Here is a 23,892-nt window from a genome sequence, read left to right on the forward strand (position 1 = left end):
AAAATGAAAACATCCTAAAAACTCTATTATCATTATTTTATTTCAAAACAAACCCAAAATGTTCAGTGTCAGCATTGTCTAGTCAATAAGTCAAATTGTAGACAAAAACCTGTTTGGACAAGTCCTGAAAAATAAAAAGGGATTCTCCAAGAAAACCACAAAGCAGCTCATTTAAGGTCAATTTAACGGTATTATTCTGTTTTTCTTCCAGCCCCGACATAAGATTTCACTACCTCAAAGGAAATTGTAAGAGTATCTATTTGCATTCCCCCAGGTGATTGGCAGTTCAACACCAATTAGTTCAAAATTACACTGTTACTAGCATGCAATAAAAACAACACCTTTCATCTTCCTTACACAGGTAAGAATACCTTCAGAGCCAATAACTTTGATCAAATGAGTATTTTTGATCCTGCCCCACCCGTGTCTTTGGATTCAGGAAAACTAATAGCTGAAGGCATTCTTCCCAGCTTTACTCTTAAGCTGAAAAACTGGTGTGGTACTGAAAATAATTTGCTCCCAAGATAACAGAATTTCCCAAACTCCAGCATTTCTCCAATATCTGAGCTTAATAAACAAAATAGTCTCAACGTATGATTGCATCCGATATTCAAGGGCAGATATGTAATTTAAAATGTACACTGTATTTTAAAACATATATTTCAACTTAGGCATGTATACAATTAAAACAGCTTGATGCAATAAAATTATTTCTATACAATTCTGTACCTTAAATAAATCAGGGTACTAAATTTAGTATTCTATGAATATTATTCAAAAGTAGGAATCTCCAGTATAGACAGATTCCCTTTGTTTATTTTTTGATTTAGCATATAAACAAAAGGGGTAGATTAAAAAAAAATTGATCCAAGTAACTATAAAATTTTAGCTGCTTACAGCTTTAAATTTCACCAGCAATCCCATCTCCAAGAATGAGAAACTTTTCAAGTTTTGATAATTTATTTCAAGTAACAGAAAAGTGATTGTTCAAGCCCAAGGCTCCTTAGGGTTTACAGGGCAAAAGGATTGTCCCCAGAGAAACCACATGTGTTTGAGGCACCCAGAAGCTGAAGCCTCATGTCCAAGTCTCCCATAGATCTGTTGTTTGTGTGCTAACACTGAGGCTGTCTGTAGAAGACACACAGGCACATGCATACACATATGTACATACAGACACAGATAACACCATCTCTATGCTATTAACATGATTGTCTCTTTTGGCTTCTGATGTCACATGACTATAACTGAACCTGGTGTTATAGGACTTCTAATATCCAAAACAACAGTGGATATGCAAACTTACTTTCACTACTAATAACTGCAAGCAAGGGCAAAAATATTAAGACAATCAGCTTTAAGAATATTATGTAATGCTATTTACAATGAAAAAATGCTTTCATGTTTTTTTATTTCAGACACAAGCACTATAGATAAAAACTAAACAAAATGTTAAGAGCACTCTTTACCCTTCATATTTGATGCTGCCATCAAATATGGTAACACCATCATTCACAAGACTATGGTTGAAAGGGAGCTGACATATATGGAATTCACATTCCAATTTTTAGAATGAGAGTTTTATAATACAACTTCTCTTCCTAATCCATGCACTGTGTGTGACACATGATTCACACGCTTCTGCTGTTTCCCAAAGCTGTCCTCCTTACTGACGTTTTAGTTTATACTTCCCACAGTCACTCTTGAAACAAATAATCTGTTTGAACTATATTTTATTATCATGAAAGTGACTCAAAGAGATCATCACAAAGCTAAATAAATTATGGCTTCTGTCACTGTTTCATCCCTATATACACAAATGCTTTCTGAAGATACATTATCAAGTCTAGGCTGTCTGTGCCAGACACTTTCCAGAGAATCCCAGAGTTGAAGTCCAAAAATATTTCCTAGTGGCATATGTGTATATGTATATATGTTTATGTATTTATACACAAAGCCTACTGCAGTACTTGGCATATGGTGTTTATATCCCTATTCAAAGAGGTATTCTTTGTTCAGTGATTGATAAAGCTTTTGTGTTGGCCATATATGAATGACATTAGATAAGCAATATCCTAACTGCCTACAGTCCTGCCAGTAACACAAGAAAATGCCTGACAGAAAGCACTATGACAAAGCAGCCACAGATACATCCCAAGTCTCAGTATCTTCACAAAACCCTTAAAACTCAACTTCTAAGTAGCAAGAATCAAATACTGACAATGACACAGAGACCACTGAGGTCACCAAGGTCCAGGAAGAGGCTGCACAGACACATTTTATTCTTTTCAGTCCCTTTATTTTTCAGAACCCAAAGGTATTAAAACATAGAAAAAAACTGCTACTGCTTCTGTGCTCTAAGAATAAAGAGTTATTGTAAGTTTCAAAGCAAAGGGCTTTAAAAAAAAAAAAAAAATTAGAATCAAGAGGCTGGAGATAGCTCAGTGGTAGAATGCCTGGCTAGCATGTACAGAGAAGGCCCAGTACTGGGAAAAAAAAAAAAAAAACCTTAAGAGTAAAGCAAGCAAGAAATTGCCATCCCCTCCAAAAGTGATATACAAATTTTTAATCACAAAGATGAAAATAGTACCTAACAGAATTGAATTATAGTTCAAAGACTATAATAGTTTAAAATAAATTACCTTAAAAGAACTGTAAATGTTTTGAACTCAAACAACAAAAAATAATTTCTATTCATTATGGAACTTCTAAAGTTATCCAGTACACCCATGGGCTATACACACACAAAATCTAATTATTTCAATTAATGCCGCTGCATTACTTAAACGTTTAAGTATGTTAATGATATATGCATCCTCTTAACACTGGGAAGAAGCTATAAATGATTTTCTCCCTGATTACTGTAATGGGTCCTCCCTGCAGGGTCCTGGAAGTAAACAGTTCTGGTTACTCAGGCTATGTAGGTACAACAGTGGGGAAAACCCCTTATTCCAGCTGCCCCACCTCAGCTGTTTACTGTGCCCGCATCACCATTCCTAAACACGTTCACCAGGATCCCGCCTTCTGTCCTCCACTGAGCTTCACGTCCCCTGCCTGCTTTCTTAGTGCTCTGCCTTGGTTTTGTTTGTTTTTTTTCCTACTCACTGATGCAAGGATCAACCATGAGATCCATACATTCCACACAGCCAGCCTGTACCTGGCACAGCAGAGCACACTTGTGAGGTTCCCTGCCCTGAGAAGCCCTGTCCAGTGTGGGGAGACAGGCATGTCACAGAGTGGAAGGACTGTAGAAAATAAAGCAGGTGAGGGGAGGCAGCGTGAAGTGGAGATGGACTTGGGGATACAGGACTAATACTTGCTGCACTCACAAGAATGGCAAGTCCTGCAGAGGAGCTTTGAGGTCAAGACCCAGAACAAAGAAGCAAATCTACTTTCCTACTGTAATTCTGCCTTGTCAAGCCACTCGCTGCTGTAGCTCCCCGTGCTCACAGCTGGGTAACACAGGATTACCTTTCTTCCCCATTAGCTGGCATAGCACCTTTCTGCTAGCCAGTAGGAATGAAACTTTCAGACTTGAACCAGCTTGATTTCTGCATGTACGTAGAATCTTCAGCAACTGGGCCTTACTGTCAAGTTTGGAACAGTAACCGAAAGCACTGGCAATAGTCTGTAATGTTTACGGGTCTATGGCACTTCACCAGTCAACAACTCACAAAGAGGTAATCCAACCTGGCACTGGGATTTTTGTTAGCCCATGGTATTTAGTAGGAGAATTGTCGCCCTATTATAGGATAACCCCATTAAAGTGTTTTATGTATGAAAATGTATGTATTACATATTTTCTCTAATTTGTGAATGTTAGCTTTGAATCTTTAACATCCATAAGTGAAAGAAGATGTGATATTTATCTTTCTGAATCTGGGTTAGTGACTGTTTCCAGGTCTATTCATTATCTGTAAATGTCCTAAATGCCACTTAACTACACAACTTTCCACTGTGTAAATGTGCCACATTTTCTTTAGCCACTCATCAGCTGATGGACATCAAGGAAGTTTCTACTTCCTGGTTATTGTGAATAGAGCAGCAGTGAACACTGATCAGCAAGTATCTCTATAAAAGGATATGGAGTCCTGTGCATATGTGTCAAAGAGTGGTACAGCTGGGCCACGTGGCAGATCTACTTCCATCTTTCCGAGGAATGTCCACACTGAGTTCTGTAGTGGCGGTGCCAGCTTGTGCTCTCCCAGCAGTGAACAAGTATTCCCGAACCCTGCTTCTTTGCCAGCACTTGTCCTCATTATTAACTGTGCTCTTCGTGCAGTACACTAGCCCACAGCACTGCTCCTCCAAGACTCTGTACCTCTGAGCAGCATCTCTTCTCTGGTCCTCCTTTCCCGGCCTCTAGTCCCCCACTGGAGTATTAACATCAGCCTTCAAACTGAGTCTCCTGCTATGTCAGAGTCATGGCAGAGGACTATAGTTTCTAGGGGTGGCACAGGCCTGACAGAGGGCAGACAGAGGTGGAATTCAAAGGGATGTGGCCTGTGCCCCAGACCAGGGCCTTCACCATGCACAGTGTTCCCTCAGGAAGCCAGATGCAGGACTGGGGAAGGGTTGGCATCAAGATCCTGATATACATGCCCTCTGTCCTCCTATAGAAGTGGGCATTTTTGCATGGATAATGCAAAAACATTTTTAAAAAAAAAATGTACAGTTGTCTTCATGCAGATGGAGTATCTTCGTGCAGCCCTTGGAGGGGAGGCAGAATGGCAGCAGCTAAATCCCTGGGTCAGTGAACAGAGACAAGGGCTGGCATCTGAGCAAGTTGGACCTGAGCCAGAGCAAAGTCAAGCCAGGCACGGGCCAAGAGATGAGGCTGCACAGTGAGGGAATGGGCAGTGACAAGTTTGGAAGAAGAAAGCAGCAGGTAAATTTTCTTCACAGTTGCTTCTGTTTCCTCAAGTAACAGGAAACAAGGTTAGAAGCTGGGGTAGTCAGGAATATTCGAGAATGTTGTGAAAAGGGCATCAATGAAGGTGACTGAGCAGGTATCTGCATAGTACAATGTTGAGGCTTTGGGGCATATGTCAATGACTGGGTAAAAGTAAATTTATTTTCAGCTTTTTGAGAATTCTCTACATTGATTTCCATAATGCCTGTACCAGTCTGCACTCCCACCACAGCGAGTGAGAACTCCCTTTCCACCATGTTACACCCAGCATTTGTTGTCAATTGCTTTGTTGATCTTTGTCATTCTGACTGGGGTAAAAAAAAATCTCAAAGCTAACTGAAGAAGGAGCCCCCTGGAGACCATTCCATCTGGGTATCCATCCCAGGTACAGTCAGTCACCAATGGTAGACACTGATGTGGATGGCAGGAAGTGCATGCTGACAGGCCTGATATAGCTGTCTCCTTAGAGGTCTGCCAAAGGCTGACATATTCAGAGGCCGATGCTCACAGCTAACCACTGATCTGATCAAGAGTTTCCCAATGGAGAGGTTAGAGAGAAGACTGAAGGAGCAGAAAGGGTTTGTGGCCCCATGAGGAGAGCAACAATACCAACCAACCAGAGCTCCCCAGGGTCTAAACCACCAGCCTGGGAGCACATAAGGAGGGACCCATGACTCCAGCTGTACATGAAGAGGAGGATGGCCTTATTGGGCATTGGTGGGAGAGGAGATTCTCGGTCCCATGAAGGCTGAACACAGAGTGGGGGGGGGGGGATTCGAGGGTGGGGAGGTGGGAGTGGGAGGGTAGGTGGGGGCACATCCACATAGAAGCATGAGGAGGGGGGATGGGATAGGAGGTTCCTGGGTGGTAGGGGGAAGGGGGGTTAGGGGATAAAATCTGAAATGTAAATATAATATCCAATAAAAATAAATTTAAAAAAGAGAAAAAAGGAAAAAAAAATCTCAAAGCTGTTTTGATATGCATTTCTCTAATTGCTAGGGACTATGAACATTGTTTTGAGGTATTTTATAACATTTTTTTTTCTTTTCAGAGCTCTCTGTTAATGTCCCAGCCACCGTACCCTCCCTTTTTAAAAAATAGGTAGGGTAGTTTGTTTTTTGACTCTGTTTTTGAAACGTGTGTGTGTGTGTGTGTGTGTGTGTGTGTGTGTGTGTGCGCGCGCGCATTCTGGATATTAATGCTCTGTCGGATCTGTAGGTGGCAAAGTTCCTCTCCCACTCTCCTGGCTTCTTCTTCACATGGTTGTTCCTTTAGCTATGCAGAAGCTGTTTAGTTTAATGAAGCCCCACTTGTCGACTGTTGGCCATACTTCTTTGACAAATGAAGTCCTACTCAGAAAGTACTTTCCTATACCTGTATGATGTACAGTATTTCCTATGTTTTCTTCTAACAGCTTTGGTGTTTCAAGTTTCAAATTTAGTCCTTTGCTCCATTTGGAGTTAGTTTCTGTGCAAGATGATAGATACAGGTCTTCTTACTGGTGGGCATCCAGTTTCCCCAGCACCACTAATTAAAGATGCTTTGCTTTCGTTTCTCCAGCTTATCTTTTTGACATCTTTGTCAACTATTAAATGGTTGAAGTTACATGTATTCATGTTTGGATTTTGGATTTTGTTCCATTGGTCTGTCTATTTCTGTGACAGTACCATATTGTTTGTATTACTACAGCTTTGTTATTGATCTTAAATATGGAATGGTGATCCCTCCAGCATTGTCCTTTTTAGGTCAGGATTGTTTTGACTGCCCCAGGTCTTTGTGATTCCATTTGAATTATAAGACAGTTATTTTTATTTCTGTGAAGAATGAGATGATGGTGACTGGGATTGCATTGAATATATAAATAGATTAAAAAAATAATTATTTTCACAATATTAATTCAACCAATCCATGAGCGTGGGATGTTGTTCAATTTTTCTAGTGTCTTTCTCTATCTCTTTCTTCAGAGGTTTAAATTTTTCATTGTCGAGGTCCTTTACTACCTTGGTAAGGTTTATTCATAGGTATTTTATCTTCTTTGACACTATTGTGAAGAGGAGTGTGGTGTTTTGAATAAGAATGCCCCCTACAGGCTAATGTATTTGAATTCTTAACCACCAGGGAGTGGAACTGTCTTTAAAATTAGAAGGATTAGGAAGTGTAGCCTTGTTGAAAAAAATGTGTCACTGGGGCGTGGGGTTTGAGGTTTCAAAAGCCTACACTAGACCCAGGGATTCCTGCTGTCCCACTCTCCCAATCCCACCCACCCCACCCACCAACCCCCCCCCCCACACACACACACACACACACACACGCCTACAGATCAGGAGGTAGCTTCAATTACCTTGTCTTTACTTATTGTTCCATAGGCCTCAACTCTACACAAAGAATTATAGGCAACTATGTAAAAATAACTTTTATTTGCCTGGGTGATTGTTATCTCCAAGGCTACTGCTAACCTAGGACTAGTCCTGGAAGCTTCTAGTCTCCTTACAACCTTATCTAGGCCTAGAATGTTTTTAGCCTCTGAGATGTACTGCTGAATAAGCTCACCCCTTCCTAGCTCTTTCTGATCTCTCAATGCCTGGTTCAACTTAGCTGTTCTGACTCAAACTCCACTCCAAGCTGACTGATTCACTCTGATGTCTCTCTTTCTTGGCCTCTCCTAAGTTGGTCTGCTTAGTCTCAGACTAACTTTGGCAATAGGCTCTAATTTTCTGGCTCCTTCTCATTCTCTGGCTCGTTCTGCCTTCATCTGTCTAGCTTAGTCTCTCTATGCAATCACTCTGTGTAACTGTCCCTGTAAAACTGCCTCCTTCCCTCTCTGCACTGCTCTCTTAAGTAGCTTCCCTTTCCTTTCTCTTCTGGTGAGAGTTGGAAAAATCCTTTTCTGTCAAATCTTCCCCTGATTAGTCACTTTGTCTGCTATTCAATTAGACATCCTTTCAAGAATGGTGCTTTCTTCTACAAACTAACTTTACCTTCATTGTTTAGAATTAAAACTATGCACTAAGATTGTATCTGTGTTCTAGCCAGAGGGATTAAAAGTGTGTGCTAAAGGCTGAGCCACAGCACAACTAGAAAAAGTTTTCTTTTTTGGTAAATAACACAATTTCAGGGTTCACAGTGTGATCAAATATCCTGCAACACAACTAAGTAATACTGAGAGTAGAATAGTCTTCCCCAAAGAAGAGCATGCTAACTGGCTACCCAACACCAAATGATCAGCCCTGAAAACATACATTTGAGTAACATTATACAGACTGAGTAGGTTGTATTTAGGTATATGTATATGCACACATGTATGTAGCAGCAATTAATAGAAAACCAGCCATGAATTTGAAAGAGAGCAAGTAGTACCGGTATATGGGAGGGTTTGGAATAAGGAAAAGAAAGAAGAAAAGGATCATAATGTCAAAAACAAAACATTAAAAAATAATTTACAAAGAAAAGTCATCCAAAGACTTTAAAGTAAACTTAAGGAATGGTCACATATTAGAAGGAAGAGCAGGCAAGATAACCAGGAGTAAGCACAAAAATTAGGAAAAGCAGGCAAGGCTTGGGCTTCAGCAGATATGGCACAGCCCTGGAACACAGGCAAGAACCTGAGAAAGCACTCAGGCAGGCTCCATTTCTAATCTACCAGTCAGTATGGCTTGAGCAAAAAGGTTCGGTTATAAGACTGCACATATGGAGGGGAAGGCTACTGAGAGAGTGGCATGCTGAGTCTATATTGAAGGACGGTGGAAAATGGAGGATGACAAGAAAAGAGCTGAAGTAACAGGAGGGTTAGCCGGGAGTGTGGATGCCTGAGTGTCAGATGTATAGGCATCAGATCACTGTAGAGCAAGGCCAAAATGTTACAGACAGACAGAACTCCAGAACAGAAGGCCAAGACACTTCCCAAAATCCTGGGAAGGCTATAACAAGTGTAGAAAAATCACAGATCAGAAAGAGCCATCAGAAAAGAGAGTTTTAGGGAACAAGGCATTACTGTGGCAGGAGAAGCTGTCATGGCCTGGTGGGAAAATAACAGGACTACAAGAGATCAAAGGCTGGAGCAGAGAACAGGAGCGAGCAGGGCCTGAGGAACGAGGACAGCGTGCAGGAAAGAGCTCGACTGTGCTGCATACCGTACGGCCCTGTCCCAGAGCAACGCTAAGCTGTGAGGAGACAGTCGCCACACAAAGGTGCTGGGACACAATGGCACTCGCACTGGAGAGAGCCAAAAGAGGAGACTGAGGATGTAGGAGTCACAAGTAGATTGATTTTCAGTTATAAGCAGCACATGGAAAGTGACAGGAGGTAGGGAACATGAAAACCCAGTCAGAAATAAGATACTTAGAAACACAGCGTCCGAAGTCCAAACACTGGACTCATCTGTTGTCACCTGTCACAGAGAATGAAGGCTAAGGACACCCTTTGCCTTGAGCAGCATTCAAGGCAGGCTATGGGAGGAACAGGAGGGCTAGAGTTCACGTGGAATCCAGAATCACGTGGAATTCAGATCTCTGTGTAGAACTCTGGGGATCCCTCCTACTCTCGTATGTGTTTGGACACTAAGCCTGTTTTTTCTTTTCTTTCCTTCTTCCTTTTTTTCTTTCTTTCTCTCTTTTCCTTCAATCAACTAGTGTATCATCTTGAGATAGTCTTAATTCCTCTGCACCACATCTAATACAAACCAGGGTTGAGGTTTAGAGAGTGGATAGGCTGAGGCCAGGATGGCTTCCTCGGGGAACGGACCCTGTACCCAGGCACAACTTTGCTATTTCATTAGCATGGCTTATAGAAAAGAACAAAACCATTCAACCATTTATACAGCAGCACTGCCAAGTATCAGAGAACACTGGAGAAGCCACAGTTAGGCATTCCATGTTTCAGTTACAGTAATACATTTTAAAAGACATGGAAATTCCATGTCAGTACAGAGTGCTGGCTACAACATGCCATGCTACCTTCAAGGTGAAACAAGTCTAGCCCCACAGCAAAGTCCTTCTTACCACCGGCCAATTATAGGGTCTCTATAGAGAAAAAACACATACCCCAAAGCTGCCTGTAATAACACCCCACAGCCCACATACTCATGCACCACTAGGAAAATGCCACCATCAATGCCACACAGCAGCAGCATGAGCATATTGTTAGAGTCTGATGTTCTTGCTGTTCTATAATTCTTCCCAGAACAAGGGGAAAACATACTTTTGCTTTATAATTTAAAATATTAAATAATTACAACAAAATGCATTTAGCATTATACCATACTTAATAAATCCATAAGGGTTGGGCTTATCTTACTAAAGGCTACTTTTACTTTTTCCTAAAATTTGCAAATCATTGGGGTGGGAGAGATGGCTCAGTGGTTAAAAGCACTGCTTGCTCTTCTAGAGGACCTGGATTTGATTCTTAACACCCAAATAATGGCTCACACCATCTCTATCTCTAGTTCCAAGGGCTCACATGCCGTCTTCTGTCATACAGAGTGCACAGACACACATGCAGCCAAAATACTCATATATAAAATAAGTATTTTTTTTTTAAAGTTTAAAACAGCAAATCATAAAATTTTCTTTTCTTCTTACTTCTTCCCTTCTATGGACGTTAACCCATGAGCTACAGAAGCTTACAATTCTTAATACAGTCAAATGTCGACTTGGTCCTAGAAGCATTTATATAACAGATAATTCAGCCGATTAGTTTCCATCTGAAGTAGTTCACAGCAGCCAATCATGGCAACATTCTATTAAAGAGTTTCCTGAAAATAGTTTTAAAGGCAACTTGCCAACTAGAACAGATCCAGTGGTGAAGGACTAACCCAAGGCTGGTACAAAGTGTTCCCGGGGATCTTCTAAGAAAGACTCCTCCTACCTCCAACTCTCAGCAAAAAAAAACAAACAGGCTCCGGTAACTGAGGCAGTGTGCAGACCTTTTAACTGCAGACGTCCAAGGAGTTATGGTGGAAGTCTGCTGAACCCCAGTGGCTACGACCTCCAAGAGAGCTCTAGCTAGCCCTCTGGCCCTGACCCACCCCCCTCTAATTTTCACAGGCTCCCTGTGTCAGAAAGGTCCTTTGTCACTTGTAAGCCTCAGAGAAGGTTATATTTCCATTCTTCAATTGCTTGTCTCTGTTGAATTAAACAAGTTTTCTACCTGATCTAACTAACTATGTAACACACATACCATGTAGTCTTCTCTGGAGTGCTTCTTCTTCTAGAGTAATCATATAAATTTGTTCATCCAGGTCTTCAAGAATCTAAATTGAAAAATAAACTACTCAATAATGCAGTGACACACTCATGTTTACGACACCTCACTACTCACTAATGCAGTGACACACTCATGTTCACGACACCTCAGGCTCTGCAACCTATCATTTTTAAGACCATGTGTTGTACTGACTCAAATAACTAAAACCCTAAAATTAAAACTTCATTTATGAAAATTTTTGTATATTTTACATACTTTATTTTAATACATTTACATTTTTTTTATTTTAGTATTAATCAAATACTTCAAAACGTGATATAACATGCATCTAAGCTGGATATTTTAAGGCTTAAGGGGTTACACTTTGTAGCATTCCCAGGGGCTACAAGAACATAAATTTTAAAGAGAAAGAGAGAGAGACAGTGAATATATCTTTACGCACAAGCTAAAAGGAAGAGCGCATCTAGTGCACTTGTCTCCCTCGGGTTTTTTACCTACTTTCTAAATCAAAACTCTGTAAGGTGGAGGCTGGAGAGATGGCTCAGTAGTTACGAGCACTGGCTGCTCTTACAGAGGGCCTGGATTTGATTGTCATCAGGCAAGCCAACTCTCAGCTATATGTAGACTAGCTTCATCTACATGGCAAGCTCCAGACTAGCTAAAATACACAGTGGGACCTTGTCCTAAAAATTAAAACAAAAAACAGAAAAAATAATACAAAACAAAAAAATATGAACTGTATCAGAGATACATAGGACATCCTGTTTTGGTTTGTTTTTTAAACTAGATACAATAAGTACTTCCATGAGTACTGGAAACTCAGGTCATAAAATCATTCGAAACAAAGCCCCAGAGAAGTAGTGTGTTTACAAACACTCAACTGCAGGGGGGACAGCACTCATCATTCACCAACTGGTGGGATAGTGTCTTCACTGTCTCAAAACTGATAAAAACCAAATACTTCTATTCAGCTCTGGCCTTGTTAACCTACCGTCCTATGAAAAGACCTTTGTCTTCCTAGCTCTGAAGGAAGTATGAAAGCTAACAGCAGTGCTCTCTCTCACTCAAGCCCAGCTACTGATTCTAGCAAAGCAATAGAATGGGAAGAGTTGCTGGAGAAAAGTAAGGATGCTACAACTGCTTCTGTATACCTGCCCACTTGACAAGTTGCTCTAAAATTATGTCATCCCCATGTGAAAACATTCATAAAACAATCCACTGCTTTCCAATCCTTCCACAAGTTTCTATGGTCCCTTCAGCCTGACACTAAGCTCCTATTAAATAGACATGCCACTAGATCCACACTGGGAATAATAAAACAATAAAAACAAAATAAATAAGAAAATGTAGATAATAATCCATGACACAGAATAACCATCGAGTGAGGGAAGGAAGGAGAAAGAAACCTCTCAAGAGACCTTACCAAAGCTGAGAAGCACCACATGCTAGAAAGCATGAGGTCATCAGCAGGCGTGGTCTAGGATGAAGTCAACTGGAAACCAACGGAAAGTAACCCAAGACTGTTACTCTTGGGGGTGGAGACAAGAACTCTCTTGTTTCCTATCACTTTCCACTGTTTGAATTTAAATTGATCATGTTCCCTGTTCACTTTAAGGATTTTCCTTGTAGAGTGTAGATGATTGATAATGCTAACCATAGCTGAATGGCAACAGGACCTCAGAGGTGTGTGTCACATGCCTCTGAGTATCCCAGCATCTTCACCACTTCCCAGCCTAAGAAGCAAAAACTTCCTGGAGAAACTCCAAGCGCCTTCAGGGTCTTGGCTCTTTTCTATTGTGGACTAACAGGCACTCAGACATGAGCACCCACGGAGACAGCAACCAAGATAAGAATTCCACACGGGAACGTTGAGATTAAAATAAATGTCAAAACTGAGGTCAGTGGGAAGAATTACTTCCAACTGAGGAGAAACAACACTCACCCAATGTTTCTGATGGCTATAATACCACATCTGATTGACAACCAAAACTACAAGAGGCGACCAGGCAATTCAGGCAGAGAAAGCCACATGCAAACACAGAGGTAGAGAAGAGGCGAGTTCATGTGAAGGAAACTGCTAGTCTGGTACTCACAAAGGACGAGAAGACAGTGGTCTGCAGCCTGGGTTCTGGGTTCAAACTTATGGCTCTGTGACCTCCCTGGACTGAAGCCAAATTACTTACGTAGAAAATCAGACTAGCATCCCCTAACACATGACTTGTCATCAGGATGAAATGAAACCTGAGTGTCACAGAAAGTACTTACACCAGCATGGGGGAGGTGAATAATTACTCAGTAACTAGCCACTGTCACTGGATGTTAGGAAAAAGAAAAAAGTAAAGACAACTAAAGTTGTGGGAGAGTTGTTACTAAGGCTGCATGGGGACAGGTGACTCAGAAGCACACTGCTTTATTAATGAGGAGGTGGAGCTGGCAGCACTGAGCTAAATCAACAGCACTTAGCAGACTGTGAGTGGCTTCCTTATCTTCTCACTACCATCTGTAGATGAGGTGCAGATGACAGAGAAGGTCCAGAGCACAGGGCAGAGCAATACTAAAACCTTAGACCAAGAATGGGAATTAAAAACCTGTCTACAGAAAGAAGTTAAAAAAAAAAAAAAAAGTAGAAAAAAACTAAATAAATTCGGTATCACGGGGAACTGAATGAGAGAATGTAAGTTTGAATATCAAACAAGAGTTTACTGAAGGATCATCCACAGTAATACTGCTTTAGTATGTTCATGATGAAATCACCACAAAGGGAGGACAGACACACAGCCAAAACGGCTCAGCCACTATTCTGGTCAGATGCAAGCCACTAACACTGGTAATTGTGGAGAAGGCAGCACAATAGTGACCACAGTGGTGTCTGAATGTCCCTCCAAGAGCCTGCTGGGGGCTGTGGCAGGCGAGCATCAGACAGAGCAAGTCGGAAAGAGACAGATGCCCCTGTAGACGGCAGCAAAGCAGCCTCAAACGTTATGGCAGTCTGTGAAGGAGGGAGGGCAGCATGTGGTGCTGGGAAACGCTAAACATATAGACAGCTGAGACTGAGTTTGTAGGCAATGAAGATTCAGGGAAGTAACTTAAATGACAGATTTTCTAGGCAAAGCTAAGAAGTTATTATCTTTAAAAATGGTTCAAGACCAAAAAATTAAAAAAAAAAAAAAAAAAAAAAACAGGAACAGATATTACTATCCACTAAAAGTCATTTTAAAATAAATATACAACATTTCTGAGAGGTAAAATATAATTCAAACACAATGTACATATTTTCAGAAACTGGTCTATAATCAAAGCAGATATACAGGCAATTTTGGTTTTGTCTTTGTTTTATGTGTGTTTAGGGAATCTGGTTGATTTATTTGTTTCAGATGTAGACAGCTCTCACTCTGTGTCCCAAATAGCCATGAACTTATAATCCCCAAGCCTCTCCTATTGTAGAATCAGAGGCTTCCACATCCTGGTCAGCTCTGTGATCAACTCTGAAACAGGTACCATGGATCCATCACAGTTGGATCCAGGGTGGTGAACACACAGATACTTACAGATGCCTGAAAAATCTGTCTTGAGGTTTTCTATACAAACTTTACTTAAGTGCATGTGCTTAGTACTTTAAAAAGGAAAAAGACTTTCTTTCTAAAGTTTAAAAACTTGATTTTAAAATGAAAAATATGAATAATAAACCAATAGAAATACTGTCCTCAGCTTTTTAAATATTTTTACATAATCAAAAATATAAGCATAAGTATTTAGCAAACACAAATAAAATACTTACCGCTGGCTTCACCAGCAACTGACCCATCACTGTGAACATACGGGACAGGCCAACTGGAGTACACACTGTAGAAATGAGGTGACTGATGAGAAAGAGGTCCTCAGCATGCAGAGAGACAGGCAAAGCGGCCTAAGGAGCGGCTTAGGTGCACTCTCATCTCGAGCTTAGCTTCTCCAGGTACTTTGTCAGGAGGCCCTTCCCCCCCACTCCCCCCCCCCAGGGAAGATGTCAGGCAGTGTGAGGGGCAGGCATACCCCAGGGAATGTGAGCACAAACGGTGGCTACAATGGTCAAGATCCTAAAGGATGAACAGTCCTGCTGAAAACACACTAAATAGACCCAGAAAAGGCACACACCCCACTTCAGCTGCAAGGACTGAGCCGAAGGAGAGAATAAAAGAGTGACCGCTGCAGTGGCAGGTCCTTTGAACTATGTTTGACAACTTAAACTATCCCTGAGATAGAGTGTGGTGTCTTCAGTAAAACCAAACAGATTTTGAAATAAAGACTACAAATTCATCAAATAGAATTGTAGTCTTGCCATTTAAAGTGATCCAGTGTTGTACCTGGACTAGAAGTAGATGTAAAGAATGTGTGGTTGTGTGGGTGGGGGGACATGGGATACTGTTAAGAGTTCTGTGGTACATGTGTGCATGTGTATATGTGTGCGTGTCTTCAACCCAGTGCAAAAGGCTTTCCTTAGTGAACAAAGTACCTAATTATTTCACAGTTCTACTTATTAAAATCCATCTAGAACAATAAAAAAAAAAAAAGGGCCAACTCAGAAAACAGCCCCCATCATTAAGGAGTTTCATTAGGAAACGGGCACAATGTTCCAGGGTACAAGACAAGCTCAGTCTCCTGCCAGGGACACACTGCAGAGTACTTACAGAGAAGCAGCAGGCATCCCATCAGTGAAATGCAAGAGTACAAATAGGGCAAGTAGAATTCCCAGAGATCTGTGAAAATATCAGCGCATTTTAGTGAGTCAAAGTGTGGCACATTAAAATAGTCTGTTTTATCTAAATAAGTAGTAATATGTGATAAACATTGTAATTGCCTATTTAAGTGTATTAAGCAGTCTAATTTCTAAATATAAAATATAAATATCTAAAGTAAGAAAATAATAAACAATCCTTGTGAGAAATCAGTTTCAAAGGGAGAAAACGCTCCACGAAATTTTAAGAAGAAAATCCAATTAATAAAAAATTTATAGAAAACTTCTTAGTATTTTGAACAAGCGAATAACATTCACTGCTTTAAGTATCTCTAAAGACATCTAAATTCTGTACGTTAACAGAAAGTTAATCACACAAAGAATTATTTTAATCATGCTGGGCATGGTGGCACACACCTTTAATCCCAGCACTCTAAAGGCAGAGGCAGGCCGACCTCCTTTGAGTTCCAGGCCAGCCTGGTCTACAAAGCAAGTTACAGGACAGCTAAAGCTTACTGTTATACCGAGAAATCTAGTCTCAAACAAAACAAAACAGATATAACTGTATCCCAAACTCAGATACCTATCATAGGAACTAGCTAAAACAATAATCAGGTACCATATAAAGACTCCATACTGGCAGCATCACTGTCAATCAGGGCAGAAGCCACCCATACCATCCCAAGAATCAGCAACGCAAGAAGCAGCAGCATGACCAGAGTTTCCAAAATGCGGGCTCGGATTCCCTTAAAACACAACAGCAATAGCATTTTAATACTTTATATCATCTCATGAACAACCAGGCTTCTATTTGAAAGCATAAAACTGTCTATTGGGAAGGAAGAAAATACATATACATTATGTTTTTATATAAATCTATGTTGATTGGAGAAAGCACTAAATGTTTATGGTTTATATTTAGAGTGACTTTTCAAAATTATATTTTTAAAAAATATTAAACTTGGAATAAAGCACACACAAAAAAAAATCAATCATGCCAGTATTTTGCAGAAACATTTTTTAACTATTACTTTCCTAGTAGTTCCCGGAAAACTACATTTGTGGATTTCCATCTGTGGTTCTAATCAAGGAATGACAGGCTGTTTGACACCAGGAACACTGGGCTAAGATACTAACATCTCCCAACAGATCAGGAAGGGCACCTAGCAGCCTCTGGAGGCCTCTAGTGGCCAACTGGAGAACTGCTTGCTGGACAGCAACACCAAGAACTCCACAGATACTACACCAATTGTATTCTTTTTTCTTATAAAACGGGAATTCTACCAGTTTATGTGGCTTGACTATAATATGGAAGAATCATGAATATTTTTAAAGTAAAACAGATTCTGACCTCAAAAAGACTAAAAAACCAAACTTGTCAACCTGGAAACTGATAGACAAAGGCAGTTTGTTTCTGTAAGTAAGTTCAAAGATTAGATCCCTGCTTTCTGCCTCTGACTTCTAACAACAAACTTATAAGTGTGCCTGTTCTCTCGGGATTCTGGAATTTGTGCATATCAGACTGAGAATGGTTTGAAGATCTAAGTTACAAAGACCCAGGCACATTGCAACTTAACTGATCTTAGCTAACACCTGAGCTGCAGGCACACAGGGAACACTGACATCACATCTCCACAATCCTGAACACAGGACACAGAGAAGAAATGCCCCAGGCCAGTGTGCTGATATCAGAGTGCAGAGGCTTCTCCCTACCTATCCTTAAACAGTGTCACCAACCCGGGCAGACTTTACACACTTGCTCAGATGTGTCAGCTCTCCTAGTGTGCATGGCAAGGAGGCCACTGAAACAGGACTTAGGCTCATATCTTAACACACACGCTCTAATAAAGCAGCTATTTCAAGAAAGAAGAAACTGAAAGACAAGGTGAGCATGGTTGCCCATGACTACAATCTCAGCACTCAGAAGCCTGAAGTGGGAATGCTCAGATTCCCTAAAAAATATAGCTTAAGACCAAGCTGGGATACATGGCAAGTTCAAGGCCATCCTGAGTTACATAGTGGGATTCTGTATCAAGAAAACTGATTTTAACACTGGTCCCACCTCTACTCAAAAACACTCATAATTGATATCCTCTGGCAATGTGAAAAACCCTGTTTTCTCCAATAAAGTCTCACCAGATTATATCAACCACACTTCGGGGAAGGCTAATACAAAACTGAATAGTATTTTTATGGATTTTTAATTTCATTTTTCTTTGGGCATTATTTGTCTTGTTTATCTTTGCTTGTTTACTTCGAATTTTGATTTTGGGTATTTTTAAAGTTAAAGATAAACAGACATTATTTGGAACTTTAAATTCCACATAACACAAATTAAAAACACACAACACAACCATGCTAACTTTATTTCAAAAATAATAAAACATGAAGAACTTTGTGAACAAATGCTTCAAATCTTAACAGATAACTTCTATTCCTTGTCCTCTCCAATCCTTCCACAATGCTGTTCCCAGATTTTGAGAAGACCCACTGTATCATATGGTAATCCAGTATCGGTACTGTGTGATGTCCCTGTCCTTGACTTCTACCAGACTGGCTTAAACACTACCCACCAATGGCTTAGCCTTGTCCGCTGACCCTAAGAAACTGCTCAGAAGCACAAGAAATCTCTGCCGAACCCTGCACTGGGCCTTAACAATCTGTACACTGACCTCCAGGTACCTATAGCTGTTCCATGGTGTTTGATAACTTTTCATCTTCTTCCAGTTCACAGCTACCATTGGCACCACCTCTACCTTAGGCAGACTTGGCTGAGCGGTCTGTGACTCCCTCAGTTGCTCTTCTACACCTCAGCTTGTCTTCATTTTTATATCTTTAAACCCCACAACTCAATTTTACAGTCAATACTTCACAGTCTCTATGAGAGCCTCTGAAACGTAAACATGCATCAAAATTACCAAGGGCTACAAGGTCTGGTGCATCATCCCCAAAGGGACAGCTCCCTGCACCTGAGAAAAGAGGCTCTGCCAGCAAAGTGCTAAGTACTTCTCATGCTTACCTGACCTGTCGCGTACCCAACAACACTGAAGAGGGTATTTTAGACCTCATCATCTTCCTGTGGCCAAGATCCATAAACCCCTAAGATATCACTACAAAGGTGGCCTGAATTTTATTCTAAACTCATAGTTTCATTTGCTTTGTTTTCCTTCAGTAACATGACTTTAAAAAAATGGTATCATTATCTACTTTGTTGTTTATGTCAACACCTGTAAATAAATATCAACATCCTTTCCTACAAGCTACTCCAGCTCCAAACATACACCCTGAGCCTTGGAACCAGGTCTTCTGAGTATACTATGTGACTATAAATCACACTGACTCCTGCTTCTCCCCTCTCTGTGTCTCCATCCATTAGGAAAGTTCCACATGTGTCCAGAAGCATACATTTCCTATTACAGATCTATAAACACACCAAGGAGGAAAGTGTCTAAGCTATAGATCCATATGAGCAAGCATCAGGCTTGAAAAACAAGGATGTTGTAAAGCCTAGAGAACCCAGGTGCTGAGGCAATCACACCAGGGGCACTGAGCTCTGAATGTGACTGTGTCAGAGAATTGAGAGAACATTGGAAAATACAAAAGAAATGGATGAATTTCTAGATGCCTATGACATACCAAAGTTAAACCAAAATACAGTAACTAAACAGATCTATAATAATGAATTAGATAGAAATAAATATCTCCCAACTAAAAAAGGCCAAGTCTTGAAGGATTCAGCACCAGACTTTCAAAGAAGTAACACTAATACTCACATTGTTTCATGACATAGAAAAATAACACTTCTAAAATCCTTTTATGTATTTACCCTGATACCAAAACCAGATAAACATCCAACAACCAACAAGGAAAAGAACTATAGACCAATCTTCCTGATGAACACAGACATAAAAATCATTAATAAAATATTTTTAAATCATATTCAAGGCCATTATTTCCCATGATCAAGTTGATTTCATTCCAAGGTTCCTGGAATGGTTCAACATATGTAAATTAACAATTATAATTTACCACATAAATGGACTTAAAGGCAGAAATCACAGAATCAGTTTAATTCATAAAGAAGGGCTTTGAAAAAATCCAATATTTCTTCATGATAAAAACCCTGGAGTGATTACAGATGGAGGGGATATACAACATGATCATAACATAGGCTATCTATGAATGACTGATAGCTACTATCCTGTTAAAGGAAGTGCATTTTCGCTAACAACAGGAACAAAACAAAGGTGTTCATTTTCATTACTCTTACATAATGCCTGAAGTCCTAGCTACAGCAATAAGACAAGACAAGGAAACAAAGGGGATATAAATAAAACTGGAAGTAGTCAATGTATCTCTGCAGTTGGCATGATTCTAACCAAAGAAGCACCAAACACTCCACCAGTAAACTCCTAGAGCTAGTAAACACTTTTAGCAAGGTGGCAAGGTACAAAATTAACATGCCTGTATCAATAGCTTTCCTATACACCAGTAACAAACGGACTGAGGAAGAAACAAGGCATTCACAATGGGATAAAAAAATTAAATACCTTAAAATAAACCTAGCCAAGGAAGTCAAAGACCTATACAATGAAAACTTTAAAACACTGAAGAAATTGAAAACACCAGAAGATAGAAAACCCTGGTAGAATTAATATTGTGAAAATCGCCATTCTGCCAAAAACAATCTATAAATTCAATGCAATCCTAATCAAACTTCCAATGCAATTCTTCACAGAAATTGAAAATCAAACCTTAAAATTCATATAAAAAATACAAGATATCCCAAATAGCCAAAATAATCTTGAACAATAAAAACAATGCTGCTGGTACCTAAATAAATAAATAAACATATAAATAAATAAATGCATGATACTGGCACAAAAGCAGAAATACTGCTCAATGGAATAGAACTGAGAACCCTGATGTAAGTCCATGTACCTAGAGGCACCTGATTTTTTACAAAGATATTAAACATATACTGTGGATGAAAGACTGCATTTTTAACAAAGAGTGTTGGGAAAATTGGATATTTATACAAAAAAAGAATGAAACCAGATCCTTCTTTCTCATCCTATACACCAATCAACTCCCAATGAGTCAAATGTTAGATCTAAAGCTTCTAGAAGAGTAGGGAGTATACATGAGGAGATAGGTTCATATAAGGACTTTGTGAATAGGACTCCAGTCACTCAGGAAGTAAGAACAATCAACAAATGGAATTTAATGAAATTAAAGACTTCTGTACTTCAAGGAAACTGAATTAGTTGAAAAGGTAGCCTACAAAATAAGTCTTGCCATCTGTACATCTAACAGAGGACTGCAGTCTAGAATGTACAAGAAAAAAAACAACTAAAAAGCACAATACCTGCTAATGATGCTCCCGCCTATAATGAGATGACCTAGCACCTGACAGAAATGCTAGATCTAAAGCATCTTAAAGAGGCTCTGGTATTCTATAGCTTGCACTCTCCACTTGTTCAGGAAATGTTAAATCCTTGGACTACACAGAATAGGGTTATCCCCCAAGATTGGAAGGGATTGGTGTAAGCTATTCTAGAAGCTGGACAACAACTATAATGGTTATTATGGTGGATGCATGAAGCCACAAAAATAGAACAACAGAATGCAGCGAGGGCGATAAATATTACAAAAGACCAACTACTTGGTGAAGGGCATTATGCTGATTTACCAGAATGAATCCAATCTGATGGTGGCAGTGTCGTGTTACGGCTTTAGGAGCCTGGGATATGACTGAAGAGCTGAGAGTTCTACATCTTGTTTCACAGGCAAACAGGAGAAGACCGTCATCCAGGTAGCTAGGAGAAGAATCTCAAAGCCCATACCTACAATGACACACTTCTTCCAACAAAGCCACACCTACTCCAACAAGGCCACACCTCCTAATCGCAACACTCCCTGGGCCAAGCATATTTAAACCACCACACTCGACTCCCTGGCCCCGATAGGTTTGTTCAAATAAATGAATCTATGAAGGCCATACCTAGCCATAGTGTAATGCAAAATACATTTAATACAATTTCAAAAGTCCCATAATCTGTAACAGTCTCAACAATGTTAAAACCCAAAGTTCAAAGTTTCTTCTGAGATTCATCCAATCAGTTAACTGTAATCCCCTATAAAATCAAAATCACAAAGAAGATCACATAGCTCCAACATCACAGGATACATATTACCATTCCAAAACTTCATAGCAAGGAAATGCTGGACCAAAGCAAGACCAACAACCAGCTGGGCAAACTCTAAAATCAGCATCTTTATGTCTGATTCAAGTTCTCTTCAGATGTCCAACTCCTTTCATCTTTGTTGACTGTAACACAATTCTTTCTCTTTGGCTGGTTCCACTCTCTGCTAGCAGCTTGGCATCACAAACATATTGGGGTATGCAAAGGCAACTTCAACTTCACAGTTTCTTGTTTCAATGTCTTGGATTCACTCGTGATCTTCTGGGATCCTCTACAGGGTTGGGTTACCACTCTAGCTCTGCCTCCTGTAGCACTCTCTGCAGGGCTGGGTATCCACTCCAGCTCTGCCTTCTGTAGCACTCTGGATGACTCCACTCTACTTATGCTGCTGTTCTTTTTTTTTCTTTTTTTACACAAATAAATAAACATAGAAGCTATATTTGCAATACACGATATTGAGGATGCTTGGACAATCCTTGAATGAATGAATGAATGAATGAATGAATGAATAGCTTAAAACAAGTACATTGTTATAACCCCATAAGAAGATCATCAGTATCAACTAACCAGACCCCTCAGAGCTCCCAGGGAGTAAACCACAATCAAAGAGTATACATGAGTTGGTCTATGACTCCTGCTACACATACACATACACACACACACACACACACACACACACACACACACGTATATAATTTTGACCTGAGTGGATCTCAACACAAAATAATATAGCGTGCAAAAGCAAAAATAATAATTAAATACTGTGACATAAACTATTATTCATATTAAATTCTCATATGTGCAGGGGCTAGGGCCTAGGTCCAGCCTGTGTATGCTCTTTGGTTGGTGGTTCAATCTCTGAGAGCCCCCAGTGTCTAGGTTGGTCTTCCTGTGAAGATCTATCCCTTTTAGAGACTGCAAGCCTACTCTAGACTCTTTCCTAAGAGTCCCCAAGCTCCACCCACTGTTTGGCTGTGGGTGTCTGCATCCTTCTGAGTTAGCTGCTGGGTAGAGCCTCTCAGCAGACAATATGCACCTGTCTGCAAGCATAACCGTATTAGCATTAATAGTGTCAGAGTTTGGTGCTTGCTCGTGGGATGGGCAGATCTGTAGTGTTATCTGTCTCTCTGTTAGCTACTACCTCATCCATCTTTTTGTTTTGTTTTTTTAGTAGAAAATTGTAATAGTCTTATAATCTCCTAACAAGGAAACACATGAGCTGCCACAGAATATCTACTATACCATCAAAGAATGGATCAACAACAGCCACACTGCCAGTTAGAATCGATTTTGCTGTATGTTACTTACATTACCTTTCCTGTAGTAAAGATGGTATTATTTTTCTTTTTTTTCTTGGATATTTTATTTATTTACATTTCAGATGTCATCCCCTTCCCCCGTTTCCCCTCCCTAGAACCTCCCTATCCCATCCCCTCTCCTCCTTTTATGCTTTTATACCATTTTGATTACATGCATGTATTAAGGTCAGTTCTAGGTTGAGGGTCTAGCAATACAATAGATGTAAATAGTCAAAGAACAAGCAAGACAATAAACAAAAATCTGTGAACAAGCCTGGCAGTGGTGGTGCATGCCTTGGGAAGCAGAGGCAGGCAAATTTCTGAGTTCGAGGCCAGCCTGGTCTACAGGGTGATTTCCAGGACAGCCAGCACTACACAGAGAAACTCTGTCTTGAAAAAACAAAAAAAAAAAAAAAAATTAAATTAAATAAATAAATATCTGTGAACACTCCATGTTCACTGTTTCTAAGGGCTTATCAGGATGACCAAAATATCTAAGCCAACTCCCCTGTCCTAGCCCAACATCATCTTCATGTCTGAAGCCACTTCCTTGCTCTGTATGCT

General features: G+C 40.1%; 1 protein-coding gene across 4 annotated transcripts in view; it reads right to left on the reverse strand.

The window, feature by feature from the left end:
* The window catches only part of Lmbr1 (limb development membrane protein 1), a 140,455-nt gene that overhangs the window by 35,458 nt on the left and 81,105 nt on the right, over positions 1–23,892 (reverse strand). For 2 of the 4 annotated variants that reach the window (XM_034519146.2, XM_034519154.2), the window contains 4 exons: positions 16,444–16,570; positions 15,778–15,846; positions 14,889–14,953; positions 11,084–11,156 (listed from right to left, as the gene is read on the reverse strand). In XM_034519146.2, coding sequence (XP_034375037.1) covers positions 11,084–11,156; positions 14,889–14,953; positions 15,778–15,846; positions 16,444–16,570 — 334 coding nt within the window. The remainder of the gene's footprint in view (positions 1–11,083; positions 11,157–14,888; positions 14,954–15,777; positions 15,847–16,443; positions 16,571–23,892) is intronic. The other 2 variants (XM_076913287.1, XM_034519153.2) reach the window with 2 other exon arrangements.

This window comes from Arvicanthis niloticus, chromosome 15 (genome assembly GCF_011762505.2).
Source record: "Arvicanthis niloticus isolate mArvNil1 chromosome 15, mArvNil1.pat.X, whole genome shotgun sequence".
Classification (NCBI taxonomy): Eukaryota; Metazoa; Chordata; class Mammalia; order Rodentia; family Muridae; genus Arvicanthis; species Arvicanthis niloticus.